The sequence below is a fragment of the Pygocentrus nattereri genome, chromosome 19, assembly GCF_015220715.1.
Source record: "Pygocentrus nattereri isolate fPygNat1 chromosome 19, fPygNat1.pri, whole genome shotgun sequence".
Classification (NCBI taxonomy): Eukaryota; Metazoa; Chordata; class Actinopteri; order Characiformes; family Serrasalmidae; genus Pygocentrus; species Pygocentrus nattereri.
This window is the reverse complement of record NC_051229.1, coordinates 35,329,493-35,354,183: the sequence shown is the minus strand read 5'-3', so window position 1 is coordinate 35,354,183 and position 24,691 is coordinate 35,329,493. Positions and strand designations below refer to the sequence as shown.

Below are 24,691 nucleotides of genomic sequence, written 5' to 3'. Positions count from 1 at the left end.
GATGGGAGCCAGATGTCCTCCTCTAAAAGCTCCCTCACAGAAAGCTATTACTCGAACTTCAGGGATAGTAGATCATGAAATGCTTATGAATATGGTGCCTGATGTCTGAGACATTGTTTTATGAGCTTTATGAAAAGCTTTAGGCCTAAAATGTCTTTTTAAAAATCCATTCATGGCGGACAGGTACATGCAGGACATTCTGAGGCTTATTTTTTCAGATTTAGCACTGTTTTAACATCATCAACGTTCCATATAAAGTTCAGAAGACACGTGTGGGTTCACTGGTGGTTTTAGATACTAAATAAAATGGCTATATTTGTCTTGTAGTCATGACGACCCCTGGTTCCTATCACCACCACTGTAAAGAAACCTGAACCATTTCACACCAAACCACTCTGAATGACTCTGTTTACATCTCAGTGACTGAATTATGTGGAAATGTAGAATCATTGGTGGAATTCCTCTTTAACAACCACAGTGAAGTGGGATGAATGGGAGGCTGCTAATTATATACTTTCATAATGTAGCAGTTATTTACGCTACATGTTTGTCCCAGAACTGAACTGTAAAGCTTCCCTCCACACGTAAAATCTGCCTGCATGCTCACATAATCGCACATACTATTCTTTACCAGTGACAGTTACTCCTGACTTAGCTCACTGGCAGATTAGTGTCTTCACCTGCGGGGACAGTAGATCATGCGCTGCGTCTTCTCCAAACCCGCTACCAGGATGCAGTGGAACTGCGTTCTGAAAATAATGAATGTTTCACCATCTTGCACCCTTTTCCTTTCCTTTCATGTCAATTGGGTTTTATCACCATGTAGAGGCTCAGTGTAAATACGGCATAAGTTTGGACTTCAGCGTCAGGAGATCACGAGTTCAATTCCCGGCAATGCCACAGCCGTCCCTCACTGGAGTCCAAGACAGAATAACTGTTGTTTTTCTCTCTCTATCTGGGTTGTTAAGGTGGTCCTCCCTCTCCCCATTCTCTCTGCTTGATGGTTGTTTTGAGAGACTTTTAGCACATAATAGAACAGTTAGCGCTTCAGGGAAAAAATTAAGTTAGAGGGTAAAAAGGGGGCGGATCAGGTTTGTGAGATTATAATTTTAGTACAGAGAAGCAACAATGAGAAAAAATACTGTGATACAATACAGCCCAGCTGTCTCTTTCTCTCTCTCTCTCTCTCTCTCTCCTAATCTCTGTGTCTGTACAGCTATCACCTTCTTCTGCCACGCTGCCCAGCTAATTATTTTTATCTGCTCCCCGTGTTCAAGAAGATAATGGGCTGGACTGGCCTGTTTGCCTCCCTCACCAATTAGATACACCATTTCAAACAGGCCAGAGAGAGAGAGAGAGAGAGAAAATGGAGATAGATAGAGAATCAAAGAGAAACAGCAAAAAAAGAGTGAGAAAAATCTGGAAGGATAAAGAAAAACAGAGAGAAAGAAGATGGAGAGAGATAGAAGACATAGATAGATAAAAAGAGAGAAAGAGAAAAGGACAGACAGACAGACAGACAGACAGACAGACAGACAGACAGACAGACAGACAGATAGATAGATAGATAGATAGATAGATAGATAGATAGATAGATAGATAGATAGATAGATAGAACAATTTGAAAAGAGAGAGCCAGTCAGAGTAAAAGGAATGAGAAATGAGAAACTAAGGGAAAGAGGATGGATGGAAGGATGGATGGATGGACGGATGGACAGATCCATGGATGGATGGATAGATAGACTGACAGACAGACAGACAGACAGATCTCTTCCGTAATTCCTCCCTCTATCCTTTGCTTGTCCCTCGTTTTATCTGTACGACAGTTCTGAGAAGTCAAAAACTCAGTGATGATTGAAGCACAGCTGGATAGCAACGTCACCTCCTTCACTCCACGTAGCGATAAATAGCCTCTCTTCAGCTGCAGTATTACCATTCCACACCCTGATTACTCCACACAAAATGTGACCTCTCTGACGCTCAATCAAAGCCTCGTCTCCCAGACACGCTCCACCAGAGCAAAATTCACTGATAACTACACGCCAGCAATCCTGCCTGGAACGCTGGCATGAAAATCCAGAGCCAATTCAAAACATGGCCGCCTAATTCCTCTGTAAACACTAGAGATGTTTCAACAAGATAGAGTTCGAACCAGCTATCAAAAGATCCTGTCTGGATCTCTGTTCCAGCTATAAACAACGAGAGAGAGAAAGAGAAAGAACAGATGGTCATTTTAACAGGGCATGTTCCAATCTGCAGTCTGTATTATACACATTATATATCCAATATTAAGAGGTACAGTACTGTGCAAAGCCAGAGACCACCTTTATTTATTGATTTACAATCTAAATCATTGTTATTCATTTTGAAGACATACTTCTAATTCTAATTAGACATAATGTAAATCACTTGCATAAGTCAAAAAAAGCAAAAAAACAGGAGTTGAAAAAATGATTAAAATTACAGAGAAAAAGACTCCTAACAACCACCTGGAAGACCTGGTAGACAACAAAACTGTCCCCAACAGATAAACAGCACTTAAAGCTTTCATCTCTGAGAGCGAGGAGAAAATCAAGCTGCTTCAGATACGAAAACATCCACAGGGGTTTCTGTCCATCTTTCCACTGTGAGAAGACGACTCAGCGCTATGGTTCTGCAAGGATGTGTAGCTGTTAAGAAGAACCTCACTGAGAAAAGGAGACGGACACATCAAACAAAGAAGCTGAACAATGGACTGACCACCCCAGACCAGTGAGTCCAGACCTCAACACCACTGAAAATGTTTGATTACTTCAGAAAATCATCAACCAGTTTCTAAGACTGAACTTTGATGGTGTGGCTGGAGATTTCTTTGAGAAACTGATAGTGAGTCTCCTGAAAGGACTTAAAATGATCAACCAGCTTCTAAGACTAAAACTGAGTTTCCTGAAAAGAATGGAAGCTGTTATAAAGGTAAAGACCCAGTCCGGTCTGATTACATCCCTTACCCCTACCACTTAGCCCTTACCCCTCCGTTTTGGTGTCCCAATTTTATTTGAGACAGAGGGGTAAGGTGAAGTGGCTCCATGGTCCTCCAAACTGAGTGTTATGAGAAAAAAGAAAAAACAACAAGATGGTTGTACAAACAACCAAAGAAACCCACAAATGTGAGTTTACAACAATGATCATTCAACCATCATATTTTTATTATTAAGTTTAATGTCATTTCAATGTATTATGGTCCTTTTCTTCATAACAAGCATAAAAAATCACTAGTAGTTTGCTAATGTCTCGGTAGCTACCTAGCTGAATTTTTCCGTTCCACCTTAAATGGTGCAGCAGTTGCATCCTGTAGCCTTTCTAAGGCAGAATGGGAAAATTCAAACAAGAAAGCTGGCAAATATCCGACTTCAGCTTCATATCACTGAAGAATTAGAGGTGGGTGATAATAAATAATTACCCCTCTCTTTGAAAGCATATGATGTCTTAAATGTAACTAAAGCCCAGCAGTGAGGAGCTGAACTTTACCCTCCTCTGCTGTCACTGCAGACGGGCAGGGTCGCCTACAGAGCAGCACTAGCAGCTGTTAATGAAGTGATGCTCTTTTTATTTGAAGGTCCCATTTCATAGAGGAAGATTTCAACCACTACCCTTTGTAACTCAGTTCCAAGCGGGCAAGGTGACACCTGAAAACAAGCGGTAGGGCTGAAAATTAGAAATGAGACTGGGCCGAAGAGTGGACACACTAATCACAGAAAAATGGCATTAGGTTTAGTTGTAATTTTCTGTTAAATATGTGTCCTGCTTTTTAACTGATGCTGAAAAATGTATAAGTTCTACTTAACAGCTGTTTTGCTTGGAAATGAAATAAATAAAGGGTGGTCTCTGATATTTGCACAGTAACATATGTGGGCTGCGGAGTTTGGAATAACTGAAACAAGAGGAATGCTTAAACAGTGGAGAGTGATGGAGAGTCTTCTGCTATGAATATTTTAACCTCCTCTTTCTCGCTCAGTTTCATCATAAATAAAGCATCAGTGCTTTTGGGGGAAAGTGGCATGGATGAATAAAACATTGTGTGTCTGTCTGTGATGATTTGGATGATTTTGTGCGTGAGTATAAACCAGATAGGGTGGTCTCTGGGTGTCTGTTCACTGACATGTATCTGCCCATTGATGTGAATGACAGCTAAGACATTTGTATTAAATTTTTGATGATCTAACAGTAGTGTAAAAAACACCACCATCAAACTGTACATTTACAATCACCACCCACTTTGCTTTTTGGATTTTCCTAGTGCTTGTAACACTGTGCAAACTCGTCTTTTAGCTCAGACGTTAATAACGTCAATGTGCCACAACTGGCTGTTATGGATTAACTTCTGCCTGGACCACAATTCATTACAATGCAAAATAAGGTTCCCGACTCTGTTCTAGTGAGGAGAGGGGTACCACAGGGAACAGTGTTGTCCCCTTCCCTTCTCCCACTGTACACATCTGAACAGGGACATGGGAGGGATTTTGAGTTGGGGATGCAGACATTTTAAGCAGCATATACACCAACCAGCTTTGCATCTACACTCACTGTCCATTTTATCAGCTCCACTTACCATATACAACCCCATTTCCAAAAAAGTTGGGAGGCTGTGCAGAATGTAAACACAAAGAGAATGCAGTGATGTGTAAATCATTCATCCATCCATCCATTTTCTAAGCCGCTTCTCCCTCAGGGTCGCGTGTAAATCAAGTAAACCACATTTTAAATCAGAGGTCTTTAATTAAAATTCAATAAAGTCCAGTTAAAAAAAAAATCCTCAAGCCAAGATCCGGAACATCATAACATCTAACTTGCATCATGATTCAGTGCCATACACTGTTTACTGAAGTAGTAGTTATATCAACATCTTATACAGTCAATAACTGAATATCAAATCAAATAAAGTGCAATTCAGTAATATTTCAACATTTATTGTCAGTTTTGTCTTTTTAGAGCACGACATGTAAAATAATCCAGCTCACTTTCTTCTCCAACAGCTATAACTCGCCTCGTCCATGTGTGTCCCCTGTGTGTGCACCACTCACTCCAGACTCAGTGCTCAATGTAACACACAGATCTGATTAGCTGAGTAGCGTCATGTGTGATATTTACAGCACATGTGATTGGCCTGTGAGTCTCCTGGGCTGCTAAAACTACCATAAATGCTAGAAAAATTTTAAATAATTCCCCTTTATCGATCGAGTTTATCGATTACAGGTCCAGGTCTGCATAGGACAGAATCTGCAGTCCGCCTTTTAGTGACCTCTGTTTTAAAGGAAAATTATGGTGCCCTGCTGGTGACATCCTGTATAAATAAAAATAATACGTGGCCACGACTTAGGAAGGCATGAGAATGAGATTATTAAGTTGTGGCCACGACTTAGTAAAGCGTGGGAATGAGATCCTAATGCGTGGCCATGACTTAGTAAATCCCAATCTCATTCCCACGCCTTAGTAAGTCATGGCCACGCATTAGGATCTCGTTCCCACACGTTAATAAGGCATGGCCATACATTATTAGTATTTATACAGGATGTCACCTGCAGGGCTCTGTAGAAAATACTGCAGATACAACATAGGATAAGATAATATAAGATAAGATAAGATAAGATAAGATAAGATAAGATAAGATAAGATAAGATAAGATAAGATAATGCTTTATTAGTCCCACAATGGGGAAATTCTTAGTGCTACAGGCACTCAATAAAAAGAGAAAAAGTAACAAGAAGAGAACCAACAAGCAAGTAATTAACCTTGTTAAGTACTTAACAAGGTTTTTGTTTTACAGTTTGTTACTTGTTACTATACAGACATGTATTAAAACTAAACATAAAAATAAGATAAAATACAAACTCTATCCTTAATAATAAATATATAAAAAAAAAACTTAAGATATTTAGATTGTAAGCATATTTTGCCTGAAATTCACATGGAGTTTTGCACATGAGGTACTGTTTTTATATTACACATGGGACGGTGAGGACTTAACAATATAAACAATTATAAATAGAACGTTCAAGATTACTTACACTATAGAGATATTTCAAAAATATATTGCACATGGAGTGTTGATTATATTGCACACAGGAAAAGGTGATAAAATCACAGTATGTTCTGTAGGTGTGTGAGGTCTAGTGGGATGGGCTTCTCCTGGGAGCAGTGCTGGTTGGACAGTCTAAATGTTGAAACTGAAATCTTTTTATTATTTATTAATTTTTAAATATGAGCGGGTCTGTTTACTACTGTGTTTCATCGCCTCTTCTTTTAACAGCACTCTGTAAGTGTTTGGGAACTTAGTGATACTCATTTGTCGTATTTTTCATTTCATAACGTGCCAAATGTTTTCATTGGTGAGAGGTCTGGACTGCAGGCCAGTTTAGCATCCGGACTCTTTTAATACGCAGCAATCTTGTTGTAATACAAGCAGAATGTAGTTTAATATCGTCTTGCTAAAATAAGTAAGGCTTTCCCTGAAAAAGACGTTGTCTGGATGGCAGCATATGTTGCCAAAGCATGTATATATTACTCAGCATTTATGGTCTGTTTTTAATGCCGTGCCACCTGAGGGCCCAAAGATCACGGCCTGCAAATACTGTTTTTCGGCCTTGTCCCTCGCATACAGAGATTTCTCCAGATTCTCTGAATCTTTTAATTATATTATGTACTGTAAATGATGAAAAGTTCTTTGTTATTTTTACGTTGAGAAATTTTATTCTTGAATCGTTGCACTATTTGATCATGCAGTCTCTCACAGAGTGGTGAACCCCTCCACATCTTTACTTCTGAAAGACTCCGCCTCTCTGAGATGCTTTTTTTATACCCAGTCATGTCACTGACCTGTTGACAATCAACCATCAAGTGTTCTTTTAGCATTACACAACTTTACCAGCGCTTTGTTGCCCTGTCCCAACTTTTTTGGAACATGTTCTTGGCATCAAATTTAAAACAGGCATATATTTTTGAAAAAAAAAAAAAACAGCATAACATATCTCAGTTTCAACATTTGATATGCTGTCTCTGTGCTATTTTCAGTCAAATATAGGTTTTAAATGATCTGCACATCATTGCATTTTGTTTTTATTTACATTTTGCACAGCCTCCCAACTTTTTTGGAAATGGGGTTGTAGTTTCACTTTATAGCTCTGCAGTTACAGACTGTAGTCCATCTGTTTCTCTGCAAACGTTGTCACCCTGTTCTTCAGTGGTCAGGACCCCCTCAGGACACAGATTGACACACGTAAATGACCTCTGTACTGATTGGCTGTTCTCATTCAAAAAAGAAGTCCGGGCTGAAACACTCCTTAGAACTTCAGCGCAAATGGGCGTGGCTAAACTGCTGCAGGCTAAATAGTCAAGTCTATGTTAAATGAGTTGATTTTTTGTGACATCACAAAAAAGAGGAATTAAAAATGGGCTGTTTATATGTCCATTAGTGGAGCAGGGACTAAATGGTACGTACTAAAACCTGAACACTATTTACCTACCGGATCAAACATGAGGAATATTTCAGTTTTCCATTACACCATCTCTTTAGTCCATGTCCATGTTAACAATATGAATAATTCAATGATAAAACCTTTATACTCAAACTTCTGTGTATCACTGTCCAGAATATGATATGACGTGGTCAGTGTGAAACTCAGCTGGGGTTTCTCTGTTCACATCACTATCCTGTTCCTCTTTCTGCTTTGTCGCTGTCTCTTATGTAGACCTTCTTTATTCTTCTCACCCTCCTACATCCCTCCACCCACGGTGAAGTCTTTAGGTGGAACGAAGGGAGGGAAAAAACACCACCTTTCGCTCTCTCTCTCGCTCACTCCTGCCGCTCCTTCGCCACAGCGGGATCAGCGGATAATTACTACACGCCACAGTAAGATAAACCTTTAATTAAACAGCACAGAAAGCAAAGCCCAATCACTGAGAGGAGTGATATGTTGACAAAGCTGAGTCTCTCTCTCTCTCATGCAGTCTCAGCATTAATAATGCATTTCTCATGCATACCACAGCCATAAGCCTATATATAGCCTAAGTAGCCTCTTGCTAAAAACCAGATTTTCCATTGCTAACACATATTCACCTCACTTCGTCTATTTCTGTGCATGTTTATCATAAATTATATATATTCATACAACCGAAGAGACGTTTATCGCTCATAAATCCCCTCATGGGCTGAACTAGTGAGCCTGAATCTGGGGTTAATTATCCAGGCTTTGACAACTTGGCTTTAGAAAGCATCATATGGCAAGGCTGCATTACTAAGAATCACATTCGAGCTCATATTACAGTCCAAAAAAAACAAACCCAAAATCTATTCATATTCTCCATTTTCTCAAAGCAAACACATCTGTATGATGTGCACATGGCACTTATCGGAAATGCGGTCTTTCCATGTGTTGTTTCCACTGACATCATATTCTGAATTACTAAGCTTTCATGCATCCTTACATGATCCACTTCCTGAACTCATTTAGGCTTCAAACCACTTCATGAATGTGAAATACAAAAGAATGTAATCATACAAGTGCCCTATTTTAATTCTTTGCAGCTTTAAATGTTGAAAAAAGAGAAGCATCGGTTAAGGAAAACATGGAAAAGCTAAAATAAGATTTAAACCTGAGCCATGCACAGAGATTCAATGACAGGATGAACTCCTGCCCTCCGAAAACAAGCTGGTGAGCTACTGTCACATGGAATGTGTTTCTTCTAAACAGACAATTAGGAACACTAAATCCGTTCCATCTCCATCAGGAAACTAACTTCATATGTGAAGCGCTTGTGCACTCACTGGTATATACTAGGGATGCACAATGATATGTTAACCATATCGGTATTGGCAGATAAGCTGGTCAATCAGACGGCTGTTCAGATTTAACCGAAATTTTGTGATATATTTGAACCCCTTGGAATTACAAGGTTCTACCTGCGTTCTGAGTACTTTTGAGATATTGAGCTGCAAAGATTTTGCATGCCAGATAGCAGAACTGTAAATGCAGACAGATCCTTCTAATCCTAAGAACTCAAGTCCTGAATTCTAAGGTTCTATCTGGCGTGAAAAGATGTGATGATTTTAAAGAAACACAAACAATTTACTTGTAATTTATTTTAAAATATAAAACATGTGATGCTTTCTATGATATTTTTAGGACACCTATTTTAATTATTTGTTTCTTTTTATGAATTTTATTTCTTGTTATAGGACAAATCATAGTGGATATATTCAAAAAAAGCATTGCGAGTTAAGTATAAATGGCAGTGCTTACTATTTTGTCCTGTGCAGAGGTCAATTTTGGGTAGAAACCATTAGTTTAAGTTTCCTTTAGTTAGACAGCAACCAGCTACTGTAATAAACTGTACCAGTAAAGTGTTATCAAAACAAAAATAGCAATAGCATTAACGATCAGTACAAAAGTGGTATAAAATTCATATAAACACATTCTGCAATTACTCCATGTTAAATTTAAAGACATTTTACACTGTGCCTTTGTTTTATGCTACTGAAACTAAAAACACAAAAAACAACTAGTGCAGAAGCATCTCTTACACAGTGCTGGTCAATACACTTTAAAAAAGTAATGATGGCCGGATACTGAATACGCTGTACTAAAATGTACCAAAAGTATTTAGTAACAGATTCCATTACAACACAAAAAAAGTTAAGTTAAAAAGTAACATATTTAAAATACATTTAGATTATATTTAAATCCATATTAATTATGTACACTGGAACAAAATGTAATGCAATTTTTATTTATTTTAGCACTCGAGAACATGTCCACTACTCAGTTCAGTCATCCCTCAAAAGTGTTCAGAGCTCAGATGAATAACTAGTCATAGTGTTTTATCCATCCACTCAGGCTTTAGCAGTAGCTTCTGTGTTTGTAAAGACGTTTATTTTTGAGTTCTTCTTTACAGCAAGTCTTTGTGCTGATTTTGAAATAGTTGATAAACAAGCATTGATGGCGTTTCTCTTAAATGTGATATACACTACATTTCCAAAAGTATTTGCTCATCTGCCTTCACACGCATATGAACTTGACTGACATCCCATTCTTAATCCACAGGGTTTAATATGATGCTGGCCCACTCTTTGCAGCTATAACAGCTTCAACCTTTCTGAGAAGGCTTTCCACAAGGGTTAGGAGTGTGTTTATGGGAATTGTTGGACGAGAAGGAATGGTTCGCAGTCTCCACTCTAATTCATCCCAAAGGTGTTCTATCGGGTGGAGATCAGGACTCTGTGCAGACCAGTCAAGTTCTTCCACACCAAACTTGCTCATCCATGTCTTTATGGACCTTGCTTTGTTCACTGGTGTGCAGTCATGTTGGAACAGGAAGGGGCCGTCCCCAAACTGTTCTCACAAAGTTGGGAACATGAAATTGTCCAAAATCTCTTGGTGCTGAAGCATTAAGAATTCCTTTCATTGGAACTAAGAGGCCGAGCCCAACTCCTGAAAAACAACCCCACACCATAATCCCCCCTCCACCAAACTTTACACTTGGCACAGTGCAGTCAGACAAGTATCGTTCTTCTGGCAACCGCCAAACCCAGACTCATCCATCAGATTGCCAGACGAAGAAGCGTTATTCATCACTCCAGAGAACACGTCTCCACTGCTCTAGAGTCCAGTGGCGGTGCTTTACACCACTGCATTCCACGCTTTGCATTGTCCTTGGTGATGTCAGGCTTGGATGCAGCTGCTCGGCCATGGAAACTCATTCCACTAAGCTCTCTACGCTGTTCTTGAGCTGATCTGAAGGCCACATGAAGTTTGGAGGTCTGTAGTGATTGCAGAAAGTTGGTGACCTCTCCGCACTATGCGCCTCAGCATCTGCTGACCCCACTCTGTCATTTTACGTGGCCGACCACTTTGTGGCTGAGTTGCTGTCGTTCCCAATCACTTCCACTTTGTTATAATACCACTGACAGTTGACTGCGGAATATTTAGTAGTGAGGAAATTTCATGACTTTACTTGTTGCACATTTGGCGTCCGATCACAGGACCACGCTGGAATTCACTGAGCTCCTGAGAGCGACCCATTCTTTCACTAATGTTTGTAGAAGCAGTCTGCAGACCTAGGGGCTCGGCTTTATACACCTGTGGCCATGGAAGTGATTGGAACACCTGAATTCAATGATTTGGATGGGTGAGTGAATACCTTTGGCAATATAGCGTATTTAAATTTTTAAATTATTTTTTTAATTTAACCGTTTTTTTTGGCTAAGTACTTCACAAGTATTCTCCTAAAAATGTAAAGGGTAATTTTATTCTGAATACTGCCTTTACAAAATGTACTTACTTAATTTCTGTATTCTGAATACATATTCCCAACACTTGTATTCTGTTACATCCCAAACCGACTCATACACTGAGAATAAAAGGTGCTAAACTATCACTGGGGAAGTTCCCCTCTTGTCACTGGGGTGGGAATCAGAAAACATAACTGAACCATAATCCACTGAAATTATATTTTCTAAACTGTACTGACTCCACACACCCCGTCTCGCCTCAAGGCTTTTATTTTAATATTCTGTTTTAAAACATTCGGTTATGAAAAGGTACAAATACAAACCTTTTACCTGGAAAAACTTACTTAAGGTTCACAATCAGACCTTAAAACCACTGTAGAACCTTTGAGGGAACATTTACATGGTTTGTACCTTGATGAACGAAAAATGTACCTGCATGAAACCTTTATTTATGTGTACACTGCAATAAAAAATATGTTGTTTTATTCTTTTTCTGCTGCACCTGCTCATTAGAAAGACTACACTGATTAATATGGCAGTATTTGAAAGCAGCTCTCTGTACTGGCTGGATTTTAGGTGTGTGCTATATGTTGTGGGAACAGAGCAGATCTCCTAATGAGCTGACCTCACCTGTAAACGTGACTCTACTGTTGATTCTCTTCTAAATAATACGTGGCTGCTTAGCTTTTTCTTGCCAATGCTTGTGATTTCTCTTCTTTATGTAAACACAAACATAAATCAGTTGCTAAACATCTGTGTATGATTTATGCGCATTGGAGCATTCTGTTTGACTGCCAGCATGGACAGGCATCAGCATGGTAACAACCCGTGACCTCTCACCTGCTTCATCATAAGAGGCGGAGAGCTTGTCCAGCATCTGCTTGTCTACGTTGAGGATCTGCTGCTCTAGAATGGACTGATAAGACAGAAGACTGTTCTCTTTCTCTTTTTCATACACCTGCAGCTGCTGCTTTAGGACTTCAGGCAGGTGGGTCTTCACGTATTCGGCAGCCGCCTAAAGAGAAAAAGAGGAAGAGAGAGTCTTTAAGACCAGCACTGTAACTACATGTTAGGGTGGTCACTAGTGTTCATTAGTATTTGAGGAATCTACTGATTATTGCAATGAACCGAGTAATTAGAGCTTTTCAAAAATAAACCAACTATTGAAAGTCTACTTAACAGAACAACATACCACACATAACAATTAAAAGAGTCTTAAAGACTTTACTGGAAGAATTCAACAAAACTACTCCCTTAAAAATAGATGGTTCTTCAAGGGTTCTTTAGTACAATAAAAAAAAGGTTTCTGTATAGAACCACGAACACTCAAAAAACCTTCCGTTATTAAAGAGTTCTCAAAGAGTTGCATTACTAAAGGGGTCTTCATACAGACGGAGAATGTCGTCTACATGGTTCTACTGGACTTCTCTGAAAAGGGTTCTATAGAGCACCAAAAAGGGTTCTGCTATCGTTATGATGCCACGCCTGTAACAACAGAAGAGCCTGTTTTCATGCTAAATAAAACCCTTTTTAAAAAGGTTCCATATAGAACCATACAAAAACACACTCTCCACCAATCTGAAGAATCCTTTGTTAATGGGGTTCTTTGAGTGTTCATGGTTCTACGTGGAATTTTTTTTGTGACATAAAACAGATAAAACTCAACCAGGCTCTGTTTTTGCGCTTTAGCAAAGAATTTAAAATATACATCATCATGAAAACATGAGATTCATGCAGCCTCATCGGTTTTGGTCATGTTTTTGCTCATCGATATTTTCTCACCACGACACCCAGCATTTATTACGAAAATACAACATGCAGCCATTGAGAATTCTGGTAGTGCCAAGCCTGATAGCCTAGCTGCGAACACAACCAAGCTAGCGTTAGCACAACTTCATTCGCTGAACAAAGTTATTAAAAAAAAAACAGTGATTCTATTTTCATGGAGCACTAAATGTACACCGTTCATCCCTTTTATCCAGAGAAAAGGAGCCAAACTGAGGTAACTGGTACAGTCGGCTCTCTTGCTAAGCTTTTAGCACACTGTCCTCTTCGTCTGAAGAAGCATAGCTTAACTATCAATGTAACACATTAGTAGTAATAGTAGTAATAGAGTAACACATTCGCTTTATGTTATGATATAAGGACAGTTTAGCTAGCTTTAGCATAGCTTTACGGCCACAATAAGACATCTGACTTCCTGGCGGTAACGCTAACCTAGCTATCTGCTTTCCATTTGATTTTAACCAGACAAAAACACATTTTAAATAAAACCCACTCCCCCAAAATCAACTCCAGGGTAGCTGTGGTTTGTCAAAAGTTCCTCGCACCTTTAAAATACATAACCAGCAAGGATTTTTCTAGTTTTTAAACTAGGAAATGTCACTCTAAAGGCTACTGATGCTCCACTGGAGGAGGTGAGCATGTTTACAACAGATGTAGCAATAGTTCCATTTTTAATTTTTGGAGTGCCCCTTTAACTACAGTAACAGAACTACTATATATGGACATGTCAGTAAAGCTTAACGAACTGAACTCGGAGAGAGATAGAGAAAGAGAAAAGAAAGACAGAGACAGTAGCTAAGGCTGAGCTAAGGCTGGCAATATTGAGAGGGAAAACTGCAATTTTGCCTTCACTATTTTTGCTTTCCCTTGCCAGGCATCAACCTGACACCTGGCAAATTTTAATACGGGAACACCAGTCTTATTCCGGGTACTTATTTGAGAGATAGAGAAAGCGCACCAGAGGTGTAGGAGCAAGTTGGCAGCTCCTGCCCAGTGAAAGCACACTAGAAGCGACCAAAACAGCATCAAATACAAAAACACCCTGAAGTTTGAGACTGAAAAGTCACAAAGAGTTACGAATTCACAAAAAAGCTTTGATGCCTGAAGGTTAATGCAGAAGTTTGCTAGTTAATAAACCACCCCAGCGAAATCCCCAAGACGAAACAACTGCTGCAGCACCAATCCTGCCTGACCTCTACTCAGGGCTGAAACGAGAACAAATCAGGAGATAAACTGATAGCGACTGAAGGGAGAAAAGTGCACCAGCAGCCAAACGCAGTAACCCCCCCCGCACCATAGCCCAGGACAAGCTGAGCTGGAGAAATACAACCTGCGCCTCTATCCCTTCAGCCGATGAGATAACACGCGCTGCAGCCTTTTATGGGCCAATCCCCCACATTTCCCATCAAGCATGGGCTCATGTAGAGCTAGAAGCTCAGGCCACCCGCTTGGTAAACAGAAAAAGAAGAAGCTGGCGTAAAGAAATAGTCTGGCGAACGATCAAACATGCACAAAATGTGGTTGATCATCAAAGACTGAAGATACTTTTTTAATGTTTGCACTGTAGTGAATGTAGCTAACAAATAATATAAGCTTGTATTAGCACTGTGCAACCTACAAGCCTTAATGGAGTGGTGAATATGGCTACTAGAGCTAGGCCTTCAGTTTGGGCCATGAAGGTCAAAAAAACTGAGAAGACACCTCTACGATAATGCTAATTCCAGCTAGCGCGCCACTCTAGTAGAGTGTTGCCACAAAGCAGATGCCTTTATGGATTCAATAAGACATTTCATGTATAAGACTTTTCATGTTTTATTTGAAGCTTGTAACAGACGTTAATGTTTTTCACAGTGACTGTTTCTGTATGGAGTCCTGACAGAGCCATTCCTAACAACTATAAGGAACCTGGTGAGACTATGACTTACATTCAGTCAGTGACATATCTAGAACTTCAGGAAGACCATGAAGGTCAAAAAACACCAAGAAAAACACTTCTACGATAATGTTCAATTCATCTAACGCGCCATTCTAGTAGAAGGTTACCACGAAGCTGGCGCTTTTATGGATTAAAAGCACATTTGAAACTTGTATAAGACATTGCATGTTTTATTTGAAACTCTAGAAGACCTAGAGTGATGTTCTTCCTCAGAAGAATTTGTCCAAACCCTTGGAAATCAAGGCATGATTTTTTGATTCCACTCTTAGTTTTGAACTTTTTAAGTGGTCAATCTTAACATAAGGGCTTCAGTTCAGCTCCTAAAGTCCTAACTAATGGGAGAGCTTGTTGGAAACTCCTGATTTGTTCATTTTCCGTTGGATATTTCCCTATCCCTTTGTGTCCAACCAAATCTTAACAACAAAATAAGAGCATCACTACATTACTTACAGGGTTTAAATACAATAAGCATGATGATTCCTATTTAGTAAAAATGAACTTCTCTGAAGGCCTAACAGGTCCTGATGGTTGCTCACTGCCTAAATCACCTGCCTCACACTTTGCAAACCGAGCTTTCTTTTGAACTTTGGTTGTCATATTGTTTGTTACTCTAACCTTTGACTCTCGCATGTTTACAGGCTCTGCTCTCTGGCCTTGTTTCTCAAGTACTCCTTTGGTTTGCCTCACTTATTGTTTTACTTCTGCAAGCATCTGGTTTGTCCAAACACATCGTGGCTAACTGAATACATTTAGACGAGAAAACTGCGTAGATTTTTTTGCCAAAATATTCTTTCTGACCTTGCTGTTCTAGAAAGGCTACACGTTTGGGAACCACACTGATCAACACAGAGGTGGAGAGAACTGGAACAGGGCCTGTTTGTTTCTACTTTTGTGTCTTTGTTTTTGTTTCCTCAGTGCCATCTCATGTTCTGCCTCTGTTGCTTTACTCATCAGTTTTGTGTTTTTCCCCAAATATCTGACCCCCTGTCCCTCCTCGCTGTTCCCACACTCCTCCCTCTCAAAATCCTTGAGCTCCGTGACCCTGAAACTCCCATGAGATTCCTCTCCTCCTGTACTCGCTCTTGGAGGTATGATGGATGTCTGGGCTAGCCACACGCAATGAAGCAGCAGGTGGTATAGCACGGGGGGCAGTGTTTTGATTGGTGGGTTGGATTCCTACTGCGCACCATGAGTTATCCTCACCGTTCTCATAAGTTAGACATGATACTCTGCTGATTTTGCCAAGGGAATTTCTTCAGGGCATGCAAAGCTGTGCAATGTGGTAATGCAAGTGTGCAAAAAGATCCCTGAGTTTTGTCCTGCTGACTGACCTGCAGTGACCAAAGGAGAACATTTACACCAATTGTGTTAAAAAGCCCATAGCAGAAAAACGAACTTCCTCGCTTTTTTGGAAATTAAGTATGCAAATGCTGTTTAAGTTTCAAAAGGTACCGACCACTCCCCAGTCCACACAGTCAGAACTGGAAAATGAAGGGGGGGGGGGGATTAAAAAGGTGTGTAATTATTATGAACAGTGTTACGGTTAGGATTGGAATTAGAACCAGGTTCTAAGTTAAGGTTAAGGCCAGAGTGAGTGCTGCATTTATTATAAAGGGTAAAATCAAGGCAATAAACGAAGCATCTACAGTGCTTAACTGGTCTCAGTGCTTTCTACGGACATTATACAAGCTGTATTTGCTCATTCAAGCTCCTGTATCAGTAATTTGTGAACCTTAAAATAGCTAATGTTGTCCACACGGGTGTAAACTAAAATTATCTGAGCTAATTTTGGGGATTATGGGATGGTACATGGTACATAGCCGGATGGCAAAAGTGCAGTCAGATATCAGTCAATATAAAGCTGTGTATTACAGTTTAAAACTCTTAAAAGCTCAAAAAATACACTGTTGTTTCACTTAGTTTGTCAGTAATGACCAAAAACTTGAAGCACAAACCTGTCCTGGGATCATTTCTTTACTGTACTATGTTTGTTAATTTATTACAGTTAATAGTCCCATCTTTTCTACGTAATTATCATCACATTTATCATTATTGGTGCACTTTATTACAGTATTCATAGCAACATGCAGATCAGACTTTTAGTGACAGAATAATATATACACAATAGTTACTTAATAATATGTAAAATGATGAATATGTATATGGTTTCTGTTAACAGTATTATTTATTTTTGTGTTTTATTCTTGACATTAAATGCATTATATTTATGGCTGCAGGCATACTTTATGTTTAAATTGATGTATGTGAGCTGTATATGACCCCCACCTCCGACTCCCCACCACTCAGACCTAATTTGCATCCCTGGCTGTTCAAGTACTTATGGAACTACAGTGTACTACAAGAGCAGTTGAGGCTCGGTCTAAATCAGGGTAAATCAAAACAACTGCTGTTGTGTTGCTGATGGCTTGTATTCAAGCTTTGGATTGGTACTTATGAAGAGTGCAGCAATGGTCTGGGACCGTAGGGGTTCTGAACTCATTTCTGTATCACCAGAGAGACAGCAGTTTGTTCTGAAGAGGAGAACGATGAGGCATTACCATTATGGTGGTCTGGCAGTAACACCCACTACAGTTAGCGGTGGACGCACAAGTACACAGTGGAAGCGCCACTCAGGAAGAGGCGAGAACGGCAGCAGGGACCAAGCGAAAAAAATAATCAGAGGAATGGTGAGATATGGCTGCGTGGGTGGGAGCAGAGAGAGGCGAGAGAGAGGAGGGAGTGAGAGAGTAGACGGCCGAGGGACAAGGTGAAAGATAAGGCTGTGTGGGGGGAGAGAGAGAGAGAGAGTGTGTGTGTGTTTGAGTGAGATGTCAGCAAATTGGTGATTAGAGTGCAGACATCTTCGTAAGAGCTCTCAGGCCTCAGGGACATCTCTGTATCCTAACAGAGCTGGACGCAGGCCTTTAGGCTAAAGGCTGTAAAACGGTGTAAATCTCTGACCCTCACAATGACTCGATTCGATTACGCGTCAAGAAACTTTTCATTGCATCAGGTTTTACATTTCACCATGATTCTGAGTCAATATGATTCAATTCAGTTCAACTAGTTGCATTACAATGGATTCTACCATTAAAGGGCCTGTATCATGAAAAACTCTTTTTTCCTTGTTACATGAGTTTTAAAAATGATCACATTTACATCTTCTCTGCCTATTCACCTATTAGAATGATCACAAAATCATATATACATATAAACAATATAAAATGATAACAGTAAAACAGTTAAAATGAAGTGTTTCTAAAAAGTTTGTGAAGCAACTGATCACGTGAACAACATGCAAATTCTTGTAGCTCACAGAGGCCGAGCCTTCAGTCCGATGCCCGCAGCTGCCCAGAAAAAACACAAAATCAAACCATTCTGTGGGTTAAATCCAGATTTGTGTTTACTGGGAATAAATGGCACTTGGTGAAGATACTTCACAGTGAGCCTGATGACTATGTGAGCAGGCCAAAACATTTCATTGCGGGCAGGATCGGGACAAATGATTCCCATTTTCTGAGGGAGTGGAATGAAACTTGCAGGAAAAAAACCTGGATATCTTTTTTTTTTTTACAATAATGCACAATACAGGGCAGCCACATTAGAGCAAAGCTCATTTGCATATAACAAGCCCAAAGGCATGGTAACAGTGACAGCCTGTTAAATTCTAAGGGATAAAGAGAGGTTGGAAAATGGTCATGTGGAAATGAATTATGACTGTTTTTTTTAATGCAAACCCACACAAATGTTATACATGGAGGTCAGAGAAAAAATAAAATACAAAAAAGCAGGATATGGGCCCTGAAAAAAATCAGTCTGGTTGGCACTGGAAGACTTCGCCTTTATAAACTCACATTACATATTTATGCTGCGTTTACTTTGTGATAGTAGTTGGCTGACAGAAATATGGATATTTCATTGTTTTCAATGGAGCACTGACTGAAAATTTAGCGCACTGCAGCGGTTAGTGGAATATTTTGTTTTTCCAACTTTTGCCTTCAACCACAGCAGTGAAATAAACTTTTTTGGCAGTAATGCTGCATTAAACACATGTGACTCGTGACTATTGTAGAACACTGACATTGACAAGCATGCGCCATATTTTTCTGAGATCTATAATCTGGTCAAACAATTAGTGCACATTTTTATTATTTATTTATTTAATTATTTTATTTTATAACTATTATTATTGTAATTTGTTGTAATTGGTGTAGCTCAACCAGCACTTTCAGACTGATGCACTGTGATGCATTCCATACACCCGTACAACCACCCGTACAACGTAGTGCTGTGCCATCCTCAAAGTCCTCATTTTCAGCTGGCGCTTCAAAAACCTTAGCTGACCGCTCTGGCTACAAAGCCGAGTCACTCTCTCTGCCTGCAGATCTTATTGGGCCTAATCCATTTGTTAGCCGAGATATGGACTGGGCATATATCTCTCTGCTGAAATGCACGAGCCTATTCCAGCTGCAGCATTGTTTTTGGCCTTTCCAGCATTGAAAGGTTTGTTTTGACTGACCTTAGCAAGAACTACCGACACAAGAGGTGGGAGCACAACACACACACACACACACACAGGCTTCCTTCCACACCAAACAATGACCTTAAACCTCACATACAATCAGGTGAACTTCAGCTTCCAACTGCAGAAAGTCTAAGTTTGGCAATAATTTGTTCAACATGTTTACAAGCACTTTGGTAATCTGCTAATGAGGGAAACTCTGGGTCTACACGAGTCTGTAAATAATCAGATTTCTTTCTAAATACATGATGTTTACCTTTTCTGTTTCTTAGCAACGTGCCAATAAACACACCTAAAAGTAGTGCTTTAAAAAAACTTCTAATTTACTTTCAGCAGTTTTCTTTTAAACAAGGGTATGTATTTATTTGGCTCCAAAATGCCCATAATGTAGTCCTTTGTCGCCATTTTGCAGCTGGTGGCCGGTGGTACAATTTTAAAGTGTTCAAAGTTTATTGTTTCCAAAGCAGCTCTTCTCTATCTGGTTCTGTTTCTGCACATTTGCAGATAAACAATAAAAGAAATTAAAAATGTACATTGCTAATTATTATTTGGCTAAAATATGACCCAAGACATTGGAGTTTTTACTTTGACACTTCAATAACAATATAACTGATGAAACTGAATAATGTTATTGATGGGAATGTAAAAAAAAGTGTAAAAGTCTTATTAAAAGACTAAACTGAAGAAATATAAAATAAAGACTGGCCATATTTCTCTCTGCTGAGCCTATTCGAGCCAGAGCATTGTTTTCGGCCTTTTGTACATTAAAAACTTTGTTTATATGACCTTAGCAAGAACTACCGCCACACAAGGTGAGAAAACACAGGTGTTATTGTGTGCATGGAAAAATAAAAGTGTAAAAGTCTTTATTAAACTGAAGTATGATGAGGCCTTTAATTTGCCTGGTGAAGTTGACTGGCCTTCATGAAGGCTTCCTTAGCTTATTGCACTACTTTAATTTACAAAAAATTTTTGAATGTCTGTGTCTGTCTGTCTGCCCTGCGATGGACTGGCGACCTGTCCAGAGTGTATCCTGCCTTCCGCCCGATGACCGCTGGGATAGGCTCCAGCACCCCCCCTCCGTGACCCTGAGGGACAAGCGGCTTAGAAAATGGATGGATGGATGGTTTGAATGATATTTTTGTGAAAAAAATCTAATTTGCACACTTTTCCCCCTCCACATCAAATCAGCCAAGACCATGCTTGGTTTCTGAGGTCAGTGCTGCATCCCTAGTTACTTGAGAATACCAAAAAAGAAGCTTAGTGAATTGTGGGTGAAGCAGCTAAACAATGAGCTTTATTTGAGTGTCTGTCTCTCCTTAATTCTCTAATTTTCCCTAAACAGCATAACATCATAATAAATTTATTTTCAGGAACCCCCAGATGTTGCACTGAGACATTCAGGGGGCCGAAGAGCCCCAGGTCCCCCAGGTGAGAGGGAACACTCTAGATACCTTTAGCTAAACAATAGATCAAACCTTCAAAGGCCCATCCAATGCACCAGGTCATGGAGATGCTCTGCCATCTTTGCATTTGGGTGGAAATTTGCATCAGTGTTTGGCACATTTATGATGTGTGGAGCCTCATATTAGTCAGCTGTGTATGAAGATGCACAGACATTCACTCACTCACTCCCTCAAACAGATGCCTTGAGAAATGGCCCTTCAAAGTATTTCAATCATGCAAATAAGCTTCTGGAAATCTAATCAAAGCAAGTCTGATCAGCTGAAGGCTGCTGAAGAGGATAAAGAGGAGAGGATGACTGGAGGATGTGCCACATATCCCCCCCTGTGTGTCCTCCACCGGGAGAATGACATTGAGAGCAAACGAGAGAGCATATGTGGGTGTTTGGTGCGAGAGTGAGAGAGTGTGTAGTAGCTAATTTCATTAGAGCGGGCAGCTGCTGTGCTCTTCTCATCGGGGGGAAAAACGGTGTACTGCACCTCACACTGCCTAGGTCCCAGCACCCAGCCTGCCGCTCCCATCTGCAAAGCAATTATGAAAATTTGTGAACATGCATGCCTGAGGCTTGCTAAAAGTAACGTACGGTGGATGGCAGAAAGGGTTCACCACAAAAATAGCCCTTAGCGGCAACTGAAGCGGATCGACACCCGACCCACCCCCATCCGAGCTCCGCTCCAGTGACCTTGGCCAGATTCCTGCTGTCGTCTCTGGGTACTGGGAAAAGCCAGTGAAGTGAGGAAAGACTATTAAAGGTACATTTTATAGGGAGGCAAGTAATCTGATGTCTTACTATGTCTTACTTATTAAAGAGGGTTCTTCGGGACAATAGAACAGTGAGCACCAATTTTAGTTCTCTAAAGCTGTAGTTCTTAAAACAGTCCTCAGGGACCTCCAAGCAGTCCATATTTTAGAGTATCTTAGGGACAGTGCTTATTGACTGAACCTTTTGAGTGGACTTTTTTTTTAAAAGAACAACTTTTCAAAATGGGCTGTGCAAGTGTTAAGAACTCTTGCATTGAGCTCTGTACCAATTACATTTTCCGTTAAACCGTTACTCTAAGCAAGGAACTATTTTGGAACGTAAACTATTTTTAAGAACAAAGGTCTGGTGCAACCGACATGACTTAAAACCCTAAAACTGAACAGAACACAATGTTCCTTTAGACAAGGCTAAAAATAACGTCTGCAAGGATCCAAAGTGCACTGGTCGTGAAAACCTACTGTTTTATGAAAATAAACTCAAGCAACAAGTGCCGTTTTATGCTTTACGCAATCACAAGGGCCCCTAGCAACCAGAGGGCGCCCTTAAATATGTAACTCCCTTTTCTCTCAAATATTGTTTTGTGAATAGTTGCTGTGGGTCAATGTTCAGGTCTTATTTGTATTGCATGTTGTAGTTCACACAAAAACACAAGTGGCTAACTAGCGAATACCAAATATGTAATATGATGTGTTGCATTTGACTGAAGCTCATAAATCAAAACTTTCCACCTCCAACTAACGAAAATCACAGAAAACACCCCCTCAACTGGGAATTCCTACTCAGAAAGTCAGGAATTGTCCTCAACTGTGAGCTCAGCATATGAAATCAAATCAACAGGGCTGCCCACACAATCAACAGTAATAGAGCACTACTACATTACTTAAGTGTGACTAGCTTTAGACTAGTCAACATACAGAGATAGCAGTTGGTTAAACCAAAACAATGACCACAAAGTTCACTGTTTCGAGAAGGTAAATACGTCATGGACGTTAAAGTTATCACTCATATCACGAACGTTAGCCCCACTTCCAGCCATCTCGAACACTGCATAATATAAATGGTTAATATAAAAGGAGACAAACTCATCAAGTTGCCAGCTAGCCAGCTAGGTTACACCCACCCACAAAAACAGTAGCCTACTGGTAAATTCCCACAGACTACATGAGAATCCCCTTCGTTAGGGTGAACACTGAACTGGTTAACCATGTCTTGTGCTCAATGGACACTTTTTGACCATTGCATCTTAGCATCTACTTTCGCAACGTCTACTTTTATTTATTTTTTTTTTATCATGTTTCTTTTGAACAACTCATTAACTTGGATTAGCTGGCTCTATTTTATTATTGCATTGAAAATATGACACAGGGCCCAAAAGAAGGACGTCACTTAGGGCCCTCACATGTTCTTTGTGGCTTTATAATAAAAGTGTGATTTTGTGCCACTTATTTCAAACATGCTGGAAAATACTGTAGCATCTGAGATGGCACATCACGGCAATCATTACATGAGCTATGACATGACTAATATGGTCACAACAAGCGATCTGTCATCAATCTGTGTTGGGGTGGAGGTCCTAGACCCAAAAAGAGACAAACATCTAGGTTAAAGCCTTACTCAGCCTTAGAGGCTGCTTAGCAACTTGCTGTTGTAGTCATTGTAATCATTTGGCAATGTCTCTCCAACTTTCTTTCCTGACCTAGTTGTGATCATTTTGCTCTTGCCTGAACTCTACAAGGCTCCCCTCTGGTTCCTGAGCACATGCAGAACATGAGGGACCTTCAAAATTGCTCCAAAAGGTGGACTGGCTTTATAAGGTTGACTGTATGTCACTGCTCATCCAGCTTCGACCCATTCAGATGACTGTCCTGCATACAAGCTCTAACTAGAACAGATTTTAAATGCAGAGATGTTTATTTTAGAAAATAAATCTTACAAACAACTGAAGGAGAAAAAAAATGACTAGGCCTGATATAAAATGATTTTATAGAAAATGTTGCTGACACTCAGCTGGATTAAAATGATTTACTAAACTAATTTACAAAGTATGACTAAAGAAAGGATGGAAGAAAAAAAAATCTGTAAATTGGACTGTGAGTGGAAAATTAAATTGGAATTTGGTCTATTACTCTGCTTAACCAATGTTGTACCATCCGGAAAAGGCTGAGCAAGACACCAGTGGGCCGCCAGCTTTGGCGTTAGTGGGACAAGAGCAGCCCACTATCCCCTTATCAGTCAAGTAACTGATAAAGTAAGTAACTAGACTTTACTGGAAAGTCATTATTTTATGGTTTTGACATTATTCCAAAAAACGGCCTTGTTGCCAGTTGCCAGTTGCCATCAGACCAGCACTGGCTTTTCTGTTAGCCTATGCTGGCTGTAGCTTTCACAATGTCTGAACCAAGTGCAACCAATGAGCACTGCTTGCAAAACTTTGAGGGCTTCTTTCAAAAGCATCTTGGCCAGGGAGCCTTGCGCAATCTCTCACTTCAATATTCAGCGTCAACAACACCAGCTGAACAACTTCACAGATAAAAAATGATTTTGGCCAATAAGAGAGTTCCTGTTGAAATTGCAGCAGCTCATGAGTGCCCGCTGGGGGGAGTTTGGATTCACAAGAAGTGGGTTTATTTTCACAGTGTGGATGGTCTTGTCACAGTGAATCCTGTTGTTGTCAACAGGGTTTCAAGTGAAGGTGCTGAAAGCGGCCCAGCCTGAATGAAGTGGCAAAACAAGGCTGGGGAATTGGTGCCAGACTGCATCATTTAGGTCAGGATCCATGGGTTTCACAGTCTTTAAAAGTGTTTCCAAAACCCCAGCAATGCTGCTGTGCCTGACAGACACAGTAACAAAGCCACTGCTGTGCTAAGTAGGATCCACCACCCAAATAATATTGGGCCAGCGGTGGTCCTATGGTCACAGATGGTCTAGAGGGTGGGGATGTGCTTTTATACTGCCTCA

At 40.1% G+C, this 24,691-nt stretch overlaps 1 protein-coding gene across 1 annotated transcript in view; it reads right to left on the bottom strand.

Moving 5' to 3' along the window:
• ppm1lb (protein phosphatase, Mg2+/Mn2+ dependent, 1Lb) overlaps window positions 1-24,691 on the bottom strand; it is a 117,371-nt gene that overhangs the window by 12,192 nt on the left and 80,488 nt on the right. The window contains exon 2 of the mRNA XM_017691833.2: window positions 12,104-12,278. Coding sequence (XP_017547322.1) covers window positions 12,104-12,278 — 175 coding nt within the window. The remainder of the gene's footprint in view (window positions 1-12,103; window positions 12,279-24,691) is intronic.